At 58.5% G+C, this 10,717-nt stretch overlaps 1 protein-coding gene across 2 annotated transcripts; it reads left to right on the forward strand.

The window, feature by feature from the left end:
* Positions 1 to 328: 328 nt before the first annotated feature.
* SSRP1 (structure specific recognition protein 1) lies at positions 329 to 10,417 on the forward strand. Of its 2 annotated transcripts, XM_027562314.1 has the most exons (18): positions 329 to 425; positions 857 to 979; positions 1,409 to 1,594; positions 2,530 to 2,635; positions 2,912 to 3,102; positions 3,189 to 3,419; positions 3,542 to 3,645; positions 3,741 to 3,869; positions 4,073 to 4,294; positions 5,239 to 5,311; positions 5,419 to 5,427; positions 5,703 to 5,841; positions 5,943 to 5,988; positions 7,814 to 7,943; positions 8,368 to 8,538; positions 8,704 to 8,792; positions 9,487 to 9,673; positions 9,920 to 10,417. In XM_027562314.1, the coding sequence occupies exons 2-18, from the start codon at positions 926 to 928 to the stop codon at positions 9,989 to 9,991; spliced, it is 2,139 nt and encodes a 712-aa protein (XP_027418115.1). In that variant the 5' UTR covers positions 329 to 425; positions 857 to 925; the 3' UTR covers positions 9,992 to 10,417. The 2 variants fall into 2 exon arrangements, with proteins under 2 accessions (XP_027418115.1, XP_027418116.1); XM_027562315.1 differs by lacking the exon at positions 5,419 to 5,427.
* Positions 10,418 to 10,717: the final 300 nt, after the last annotated feature.

The following is a 10,717-nucleotide window of genomic DNA, read 5'->3' on the forward strand; positions in this document are numbered from 1 at the left end:
GCCCTCATTGCAAGGGCCACGCGCTTCGGGGCCCAGTCTGATAAAAAACACTACGCAAATTCTCTTCTAAAAAGCCTAGGCGTCTTTAGCGTTTAAGGGGCCCCCGATTTCCGGGCCCGAGGGTCGGGGGCAGCGCGGGCGGGCGGGCGGGCGGAGCCGGGGTCAGCGGTCGCGCGGGCGGGCGGGGCCGGGTACGCCCCGCGGGTCCTCCGGCGCTGCCGGCGCTCTAGCCGGGCGCCTCGCGGGCGGCGCCTCTCTAGCCGGCCGCCGTCTCTGTGGCCAGCGCTTCCGGTGGCGGGACGCGGGGCCGCGCACGCGGGAAGAGCCTGCTCAGCGCCCCTGCCCGGCCCCCGCCCGCGCCGTCCCCCCGCCCCGGCGCGCTTACGGCCTGGGCGCCGGCGGCCGCGAGGCTCCGGCCCGAGGAGGTGGGTGGTCGCCGGCCGCGTGCAGGGCGCGGCCCCGGCTCCCCCGCGGGGTGCGCGCGGTGGGCCGGCCCGCGTTGGAGGCGGCCGGCCGCGGGCTAGTCCATTTTGGGGGGCGGGGGGACCTGCGGGTCTGGGGGCGCTGGGAGGCCTGGGGGGACGCCCTGCGCGCTGAGTCGGCCGGGCCCGGGGGGCTGCGCTGCTCGGTGCCGCGGCGCCCGGTGCAGCGCCCAGGTCGGGTGTCGGGTTGGCGGGGGGGTGGTGTCAGCACTTCTTGGGGCAGGCCTGGCACCCCAGGAATGGGCCCGGCACCCCAGGACTGGGCCCGGGCCCCCGGGCGGAGGAGATAGGACGCATGCCCGGTGCAGCGGGCCCATCCGGGGGCACCGTGAGCGGCTGTCCTTCCTATCCACCTCTCTCCCTCTCGAATCCAGATCCCCAGCGCGCCCTCCGTCTGCGCGCCCACCCAGGAGTTTCGGGGGTACCAACAGGGCTAGGTCAGCATGGCAGAAACCCTGGAGTTCAACGACGTGTATCAGGAGGTGAAGGGCTCCATGGTGAGAAGGGCCCCGCGGAGGGAGGGGAGCGGACCTGCAGGGCCACTGATCATGCCCGTGCTCTGCATGGGCATGCTGGTTTGGAAAAGGAGTCAGAGTACCCGTGTGTGCTTAGGGTTCCTGGCCACTGAGAAGCGGTGCCCAGGGAAAGGACCAGAATCAGGTCCGCTTGAAGGGCCTCACAGCTGCTATACCCAGTCCTGGAGCCTGGAAAGTGAGACCCTGCAAGGGTTGTGGATGCCTGAGCCAGGATTAGAGCCCAAGGGTCCTAGCGAGCTTGTCTCCCTTTACCGGCCCTCAGGGCTCCTCACGGCTGCTGCTGCTCCAGTCTGTGGATGTCAGGCGGGCCCAGACGGGGCGCCAGGTGGGACTGACCCTGGTCTGCTGCGCTGCGGCGTCCCCACACATTTGGGCCTGTTTCCCCCACAGAATGATGGTCGGCTGAGGCTGAGCCGCCAGGGCATCATCTTTAAGAACAGTAAGACGGGCAAGGTGGACAACATTCAGGCCGGGGAGCTGACCGAAGGCATCTGGCGCCGGGTGGCTCTGGGCCACGGGCTTAAACTGCTCACGAAGAACGGCCATGTCTATAAGTATGACGGCTTCCGGGAATCGGTGAGACACCCTGTTGCCATCGCCCCCTCTTGACTGCCATCACCCCCTCTTGACTATGTATCTCCTTTAGTTTTAATCCTCTAGACAGACAGTTATCCCTTCTTCTGGTAACTGTGCGATCGCTGGTTTGGGCTCCTTACAGCAGGACCAGTGAAGCTGTTAAGCAATCAAGGTTCAGTTTTGAGTCAGTCTCAGGAGTTTCTGGAGAAGGCAATGGCAACCCACTCCAGTATTCTTGCCTGGAAAATCCCATGGACGGAGGAGCCTGGTAGGCTGCAGTCCATGGGGTGCTAAGAGTCGGACACGACTGAGCAACTTCACTTTCACTTTCATGCATTGGGGGAGGAAATGGCAGCCCACTCCAGTGTTCTTACCTGGAGAATCCCAGGGATGGCAGGGCCTGGTGGGCTGCCGTCTATGGGTCACACAGAGTCGGACATGACTGAAGCGACTTAGCAGTAGCAGGAGTTTCTTTGTGCCCTGACTCCAGAAGTTTTTCTACTGTTTTGATTTTGGTTTTTTTTTGGTGTCTTCTGCTTGTTGTCTTTATCCAGGTTCTGGGTCTTAACCTGATGCTTTAGTTTGGGTTTTATTTTTCCATTGTGACCTGCGTGCATTCAAGACTTTACTTCATTTTCGTTTCCATTTTCGCTAAAGCCATACCTGTACAAACTCAGAAAAAAACATTGCGAGACCCCTGACTGGGAATGTCAGCCCCTCATTGTATTCCTCCCCCAAGCTGAGAAATAACCCAGAAATAACTTCTTCCCACAGTCTTTTAAACAGTTTTATAGCTGTGACTCTTAAGTCAGCAAGGATTTCTGATACAAGGTATACTGGGACAGCTTCTCAGAAACAGATAATCCCAGAACATTCAAGTTTGTGTTCAGGCCATCAGGAGTTTACTGGCCTGGTTCTCTTTCCTTTCCCTACAGGAGTTTGAGAAACTCTCTGATTTCTTCAAAACTCACTATCGCCTGGAGCTAATGGAGAAGGACTTGTGTGTGAAGGGCTGGAACTGGGGAACCGTGAAGTTTGGTGGTGAGTCCTGCGGGAGATTGAGGTTTCGGGGGAGGAGGAAAGATGAAAGATTTCCCCCTTTAACTTGTCTTGCTCTCTCTCTGCTACTGCCTCTGATCTCTTGTCCGTTTGTAAACGATCGTGTGTTTATCGAGGACCAACGGTGTATTAGGGGGTCTGGGATAAACAGACAGCCTCTCGGCCCTCTCCGTAGGGAGCCTACAGTCTGGTGGGAGCGCAGTTTATGCTGAGCCAGGGGAAGGGCCTGTGGATGGATCGTCCGCCTTTTCCCCACAGGGCAGCTGCTTTCCTTCGACATTGGCGACCAGCCGGTCTTCGAGATCCCTCTCAGCAATGTGTCCCAGTGCACCACCGGCAAGAACGAGGTGACGCTGGAATTCCACCAGAACGATGATGCAGAGGTCTCCCTCATGGAGGTGCGCTTCTACGTGCCGCCCACCCAGGAGGACGGCGTGGACCCCGTCGAGGTGAGGCTTTCTGCGGTGCTGAGCGGGCCCTGGATAGCCCCGCGGCTGGGTCCCAGCGGCTCGATGACCCGCGTGTGCTTCGTCAGGCCTTTGCCCAGAACGTGCTGTCGAAGGCGGACGTGATCCAGGCCACCGGAGACGCCATCTGCATCTTCCGGGAGCTGCAGTGTCTGACGCCCCGAGGCCGCTACGACATCCGCATCTACCCCACCTTCCTGCACCTGCACGGGAAGACCTTCGACTACAAGATCCCCTACACCACGGTGCTGCGGCTCTTCCTGCTGCCCCACAAGGACCAGCGCCAGATGTTCTTCGTGGTAAGCTGCAGCCCCGAGGCTGCCAGGCCTCCGGGAGGAAGGCGTCACCCGTGTCTGTCTAGTTCACCCGCTGGTCCTCCAAGCCCTGGCTGGCGCTGAACCCCTCGGTCCTTCCCCCACAGATCAGCCTGGACCCCCCCATCAAGCAGGGTCAGACTCGCTACCACTTCCTCATCCTGCTCTTCTCCAAGGACGAGGACATCTCCCTGACGCTCAACATGAACGAGTGAGTGAGGCTGTCCCCGGCCTGGGCAGGGGGTGGGTGCGTGGGTGGGCGGGCGGAAGGCTGCAGTGCCCCCGCCCGCTTCTTGCTGTCCTCAGGGAGGAGGTGGAGAAGCGCTTTGAGGGGCGGCTCACCAAGAACATGTCAGGATCCCTCTATGAGATGGTCAGCCGGGTCATGAAAGCGCTGGTGAACCGCAAGATCACGGTCCCGGGCAATTTCCAAGGGTGAGCACGCCGGCCTGGGCTGCTGCCTGCTGTGGGGGGCGGGGGGTGCACTCCCAGGTGACCCCCTGCTGGGAACACCGCCCCCGCGGGGCCCTGGGTGGGCGGTCGCTGGAGGGGGCAGCCCCTTGAGGCTTACACATCGGGGGGCCTGGGGCATGCCGTGCACCTGCTGCCCAGGTGGCACTGACCGTGCCCCCCCCTAGGCACTCGGGGGCCCAGTGCATCACCTGCTCCTACAAGGCCAGCTCAGGGCTGCTGTACCCCCTGGAGCGGGGCTTCATCTACGTCCACAAGCCGCCCGTGCACATCCGCTTCGACGAGATCTCCTTTGTCAACTTCGCCCGCGGGACCACCACCACGCGTTCCTTTGACTTTGAAATTGAGACCAAGCAGGGCACCCAGTATACCTTCAGCAGCATTGAGAGGTGAGTGCCTCTGCCCAGCCCTCCCGGGCACCCTGGCCCTGACCCAGCCTCCTCCACTGGGTGGTCCAGCCTCTCCAGGCCGGTGACTCTTCTCTGACACGTCAAGCCTTGAGCAGAGTTTCTCTTCTGCTGCCTGGAATTTGGTCCTCTCCCTTGGGGTGCTTAGTCTTTGGCAGCCGCTGCATTGCTTGCTTTCTGTACTTAAAAAAATCCGAGTGCCGTACGTGTTTGGTACTAGTCCTCCTCTTCCCACACGACGGAAATGCTGTCTCCTTTGCTTGAATGATCTCTGTGCCTGAGAACACAGCAGCTGTTCATTGAATGCTGGCTGGGGGCTACATGTTTCACAGACACGTTCACAGTCAGCCTTCATAACAGCCTGAGAAGGCTGGGTTGCTGCTGCTGCTAAGTCACTTCAGTCGTGTCCGACTCTGTGCGACCCCATAGACGGCAGCCCACTAGGGTCCCCCGTCCCTGGGGTTCTCCAGGCAAGAACACTGGAGTGGGGTGCCATTTCCTTCCCCAGTGCATGAAAGTGAAGTCGCTCAGTCGTGTCCGACTCCTAACGACCCCATGGACTGCAGCCCACCAGGCTCCTTCGCCCATGGGATTCTCCAGGCAAGAGTACTGGAGTGGGGTGCCATTGCCTTCTCCAGAAGGCTGGGTTACAGACTAGCAAAACGCCCAGCCCGCCTCCCCGCTGCTTGTGCATGTTGGTGGACAGGCACACACTCCTTCCTGCCTTTTATTCCTCTGAAATCTTAAGATCCTGTAAGTTTTCTTCAAGACCAGCACCTGAGTCTTCTCTGCCTGCTGTCCGCCAGGGGTCTCTGAGATCCCGGGTGTGATCAAGCTGTCGTGCGGCCCCTGGGGGGTGTCAGGACAGCCCGCAGCCCACCCCGCGTCGGACCTGCTCATTGGGTAACGGGCCCCTCTCCTCTCAGGGAGGAGTACGGCAAGCTGTTCGACTTTGTCAATGCTAAGAAGCTCAACATCAAAAACCGAGGGCTGAAAGAGGTACCTGGGCGTGCTCGGGAGGAACCTCGCCTGCTCTCTCTGTCGGGGAAGGGGCTGGGGTTGGCGCGGCTTCTTTTTCACTCTTTCTTCTCTTCTCGCCCTTGTAGAAAAAAGAGGTGCGTGAGACCCTCCCCCTCCGGGTACAGGTTTCCTGGCATGACCTTAGAGCAGGCTCCGCAGCCCCCCAGGGGCCCCCCGGGGGCCGGGCGCGGGAGGGGCTTGGACTAACCGGGTCGCCAGGGAGTCGGGCAGACGCTCTGCGCTGAGCTGTGCGTGGACACGCGGTCCTGGGGCTCCAGGCGTGGTTGCTCCCAGCTGCTCACAGGCATGGGGACGGCTTCCGCGGGCGCGGGGCGGGGGGCTGGCCCTGAGCCCCATGCCCGCCCTGCAGGGCATGAACCCCAGCTACGACGAATACGCCGACTCGGACGAAGACCAGCACGACGCCTACCTGGAACGGATGAAGGAGGAGGGCAAGATCCGCGAGGAGAACGCCAACGACAGCAGCGATGACTCGGGAGAGGAGACCGGTGGGCTGGGCAGCCTGGCAGGGAGCGGGGCGGGGTCTTCCGGGGGTGGAGTGGGGCGGGGTCCCCGGGGACGGAGCTCACGGGCCTGTGCTCTTTTTCAGATGAGTCCTTCAACCCGGGTGAAGAGGAGGAGGATGTGGCAGAGGAGTGAGTCGTGGGTCTACCCCGCGGGGTGAGGGTGGCCCTTAAGCTTCAGGAACCGGAATACCTCTGGGCGTTCCCAAGTCCCGGAGTTACCTACTGACCGAGAGTAGAAAAGTGACCGCTACTGAAGTGATACAGGGACACGTTTTAAAGTTGTCAAGATGCTTTGTATGTGCGAAGCACCTCCTGAAACCAGAAAAGGACAATGGAGAGAACGGGGGTAGGGGCAGAGCTTGCCTGCTTCCCAGCTGCGGTCCTCGGGTCAGGCGGTGCATCTCTGTCTTCCCCTATGAGATGGTAGTGTCTATCACGACTTTTAAAAAAAAATAATTTTTGGCTGGGCTGGGTGTTCGTTGCTGGGTGCAGGCTTTCTCTGGTTGCGGGGAGCAGGGGCTGCTCTCCGCTCTCAGGGTGCGGGCTTTTCACTGCAGTGGCCTGTCTTGTTTTGGAGCACAGGCTCTAGGGTGCAAGGGCCTTCAGGAACTGTGACTCATGGGGCTTAGCTGCTCTGCAGCGTGTTGGAATCTTCCCAGAGCAGGGATCAAACCTGTGTCCCACTGGGAAGTTCTCTATGGAGACTTCTTGATTGCCAGTTTCAGAAATATGACTCAAACTGACTTTCGCATAAAAGTGAGTTTTATTAGGTCATGTAACCAGAGAGTCTGGTGATAGGATTGGGCTCAGGCACCTGAATCCAGAGGCTTCCCTGGTGGCTCAGACGGTGAAGAATGCACCTGCAATGCGGGAGATACGGGCTCCATCCCTGGGTGGGGACGATTTCCTGGAGAAGGGGATGGCAACCCACTCCAGTATCCTTGCCTGGAAAAATCCCATGGACAGAGGAGCCACAACTTAGCGACTAAACCACCACCACCACGACTGAATCCAGGTCCTCAAAAGTTGAGCGGAATATTAATTGTTCCTTCTGATTTCCTTATTTTTAGACAGGTGTATGCATTGCTAAATGACCTTGAGCAGCATGGGGCAGGCTCAGTCCTACAGTTTAACACTCAGAAGCGCTGCTTTTTTCAGAGCAGTGGTGAATAGTGTGGTTGCCTCCCCTTTCTGAGTCTGAGTTCTGAGATGTGCTCTGATGGGTCAGAATTAAGCCATGGACCCCCCCGCCGCCCCGCACCCTGCTTAGAGCCTGTGGTTGGGGTGTGCTCCCCCTGAATGGGGCTGGGTGGTTCTCTTGTTCCAAAAGAATTAACAAAGGTTGGGCAGCAAAAAGAAAAGGAAAATCTGCTGGAGTCCACTAGTTCTGCTTGCTACATACTTGGGAAGGTCAGTGAGCAAATGCTTGTGAAAATGCCTTGGAAATGGCTCCTCACCGTGATGCAGGTGTAAGGGGGCTCCACCTTCTGAGGAGCTGAGCACATGTGATGGAGGGGACTGTTTAGGGGTACTGGGTTGGACTGAAGGTGGTCCCCCCACTTTTTACATGGTAGCTGATTATCTCTTCAACAGAGAAAACTGCAGGGTTAAAACAGTTAGCTCAGAGGAAGCGGTGAAGTGGACCTGGGGCATTTTCTGGGCAAGATGAGACCGTGGCTTCGTCTCCAGGGGCGTGGGGTCTGGGTTAGGCCGTGACCCAAGAAAGCCGCAGAGGCCCCCCCACGTCATTTGCGTCTTGCTGATGGATTTGACGAGGAAGCCGCTTCCACGGCTGGGTGGGGACCGGGTGGTCGAAGGCACGTCAGCGAGAGGAGGACGCGCGCCGCAGCCCTGCTCTGTCTCTGCTCCCTGGGCGGGGATCTTCGGGCTCGTCCTCCTGTCCTAAGCTGGTGGGGGGCTCTCCTCTCTCTCTGAGCCCTGCTGTCCTCGACAGGTTTGACAGCAATGCCTCCGCCAGCTCCTCCAGTAACGAGGGCGACAGCGACCGGGAAGAGAAGAAACGGAAGCAGCTTAAAAAGGCCAAGATGGCCAAGGACCGCAAGAGCCGCAAGAAGCCCCTGGAGGTGCAGACTCTGCTGGGTGGTGGGGGTGGCCGTCCTCTTTCAGTCTCTCTGCAGCTCCCCCCACTCCGGTAAGGCCTGCCGACTGGTGCTGCTTGGTCGAGTTTTGTAACCACCGGCGCTGGCCTTGAGGAGGAGCCTGGAGAATTTTCAGTCTGGCCCTTGAGACAGTTAGCTTCTGGGAGATCCAAATTGGGAGCAGGCTTCTGTCCTGGAGCCCAAGGAGAGGGTTCCGCGTGAGCTTAGGCTGGGGTGCAGAGCGGCGGAGGTCATGGTCTCCATCCCTGGGGGGCTCTCCGTCTAGCCTGATGCTGCGCAGTCTTTTCTCCATTGTGTCCCTCTAAGAAGGAGCTCCAGGTCATCTCTTGGGGAGAATGTGGAGCTTTGTGGGCAGTAGGTGGCTGACGGCCTCTGGGTTCCTACACAGGTGAAGAAGGGCAAGGACCCCAATGCCCCCAAGAGGCCCATGTCTGCCTACATGCTGTGGCTGAATGCCAGCCGGGAGAAGATCAAGTCAGACCATCCGGGCATCAGCGTCACGGACCTCTCCAAGAAGGCGGGTGAGATCTGGAAGGGAATGTCCAAGGAGAAGAAGGAGGTGAGGAGCCGCGGACAGGCAGCGTCGGGACCCTGGGATCTGATGGAGGCGGGTGGGCCCAGGGCTGTGGTTCTGTGCTGGTTTTGCCTGCATCGGGGCAGGGGTCTAATATATATATATATTTATTTTCCTGTTTTTTTTATTCCCTGTGTGTGCGTGACTCAGGAGTGGGATCGCAAGGCTGAGGATGCCAGGAGGGAATATGAAAAAGCCATGAAGGAATACGAAGGCGGCCGTGGAGAGTCTTCCAAGAGGTGAGAGTTGGGAACAAAATGACCCAGGAGCTGCTTTTCTGGCAGATATTTTTGCAGTTCCAGGTTGAGAATTGGAGTGTTAACAGACACGCTTCTGACTGCAGTAGGGCAGTGCTGCTCAGATCGGGGTAGGCAGTTGCCCAGGTACGGGGAATGGGCTAGAGGATTTCTGACAGTAACTTGGATAAATATGGCTCATTTTCCTAAGAGCCATATTTTCCTTCAATTTTATTTCAAGGGGTGGGGGAGATTAAAAATAATTACTATTACAGAGCGTAATTCACATGAATTTTAAAGGTAAAGTAACAGATGTTAGGAAGATCCCTTAGAGAAGGAAAGGGCAGCGTACTCCAGTATTCTTGCCTGGAAAGTGCCATGGACAGAGGAGCCTGGCGGGCTAGTCAGCGGTCTCTCAAAAGAGTGGGACACGACTTAGCGACTCACCAACAACAGACGTTGAGCAAGTTTTGCATATGGGGCTGCTTCAGGCTGTAGCCCCTGATCCTTCCTGTGATTCAGTTATGATGAGCTCCCCTGGGGCACTCAGGGCTGACACGCCTGGCTGTGTACGTTTAGCGTGAGCTGGGCAATGTGGCTGGGATTGGGAAAGGCCCTGTGAAAGCCAGGAGAGGTTCGGCCCTGATGATGTGGGGAACCTGAGGGCCCAGCACCCCCTTCCCTCTTGCTCACCTAGGGACAAGTCCAAGAAGAAGAAGAAAGTCAAAGTGAAGATGGAGAAAAAATCCACACCCTCCCGGGGCTCATCATCGAAGTCTTCATCAAGGCAGCTGAGCGAGAGCTTCAAGAGCAAAGAGTTTGTGTCCAGTGACGAGAGCTCTTCCGGAGAAAACAAGGGCAAAAAGAAGAGAAGGCGGAGTGAGGTGTGGCGGGGCTTGGGGGGCCGCGGGGCATGGAAGGGTGGGGGCCGCTGGGCTGGTGACGGGACAGACAGACGCTCCTGGACGGGGTAATGAAGGGGAGCGGGTGGGTGGAATCTGTGCTTCGAAGGCTAACACTGGGGTGCAGGGAGCGGGTAGCCAAGTGGGGGTCCTTCTCTGAAAAGTGGCTGGCGGGGAGGGTGGCCTGGACTCTGTACCTCTCCCCTGTAAGAGACCTTTGGCTTTCAGGACTCCGAAGAAGAGGAACTAGCCAGTACTCCCCCTAGCTCAGAAGACTCGGCATCAGGATCTGATGAATAGAGAAGAAGATTGTGTCTCCTGGGGCTTGCCCCGTCCCAGCCCCAGTCTCCCCACCCGTGTTTTGGTACCTGTTTTCTCCTATGAAATGCAGTCCTTGGGTTCTGTGCCATCTGAACAAGCTTTCCCGCTAGTCTGCACTTCCCTGGGGCCGCAGGGGAGGCGTCTCACCCTGCGGCTTCAGAAGATGGCTGTTTATAATCCGGGGAGACATCTGGTGGGGGCCAGGGCAGGGCTGGATCCCACCGCGCGCCCTGCCTTCCCGCCCTTTGGGGTATAGCTGCTGCTTGTCCTGTACAAGTTGCCGCAGGCAGGGGTCCTGTGAGGGCAGGTCTGTAGCTCCTAACTGGGGCCTATTTCTACTTTTATTTTGTATTTCTGGTCTGTGAAAAATGAACATTTAATAAAGGGAACTGACTTTGGAAATCACGTCCTTAGGCCTCCTCTCTCACCCCGCTGTATGGCTCTCACTCTTCTTGGTGTTTACTGCACTCATCTGACCCTTCAGCTGGGAAGCGAGTCTCCAGGTACAGCCTGTTCTGTTACCGGCTGGACAAGCATTGGTTTTCAGTCTCTTCTGGTGGGATGGGCCACCTGAGAGTCTAGAAATGACAGCTGATCTGATTAGGCAGTCTCTCTCACAGCGGCACTCCATTAGCAAAGCTGAGAGGGCAGCTCCGGCTCCAGCCTTAATCACCTGCGAGTCCAGGGTCTTGGAAGTCTTTCGAT

Source organism: Bos indicus x Bos taurus, chromosome 15 (genome assembly GCF_003369695.1).
Source record: "Bos indicus x Bos taurus breed Angus x Brahman F1 hybrid chromosome 15, Bos_hybrid_MaternalHap_v2.0, whole genome shotgun sequence".
Classification (NCBI taxonomy): domain Eukaryota; kingdom Metazoa; phylum Chordata; class Mammalia; order Artiodactyla; family Bovidae; genus Bos; species Bos indicus x Bos taurus.

Excerpts from the sequence above, each read along its gene's own strand:
- SSRP1 (XM_027562314.1), top strand. The coding sequence starts at position 926 with ATGGCAGAAACCCTGGAGTTCAACGACGTGTATCAGGAGGTGAAGGGC. Across the intron at positions 3,646-3,740 it reads CTGACGCTCAACATGAACGA|GGAGGAGGTGGAGAAGCGCT; the intron begins GTGAGTGAGGCT and ends TGCTGTCCTCAG. Across the intron at positions 5,989-7,813 it reads GAGGAGGATGTGGCAGAGGA|GTTTGACAGCAATGCCTCCG; the intron begins GTGAGTCGTGGG and ends TGTCCTCGACAG.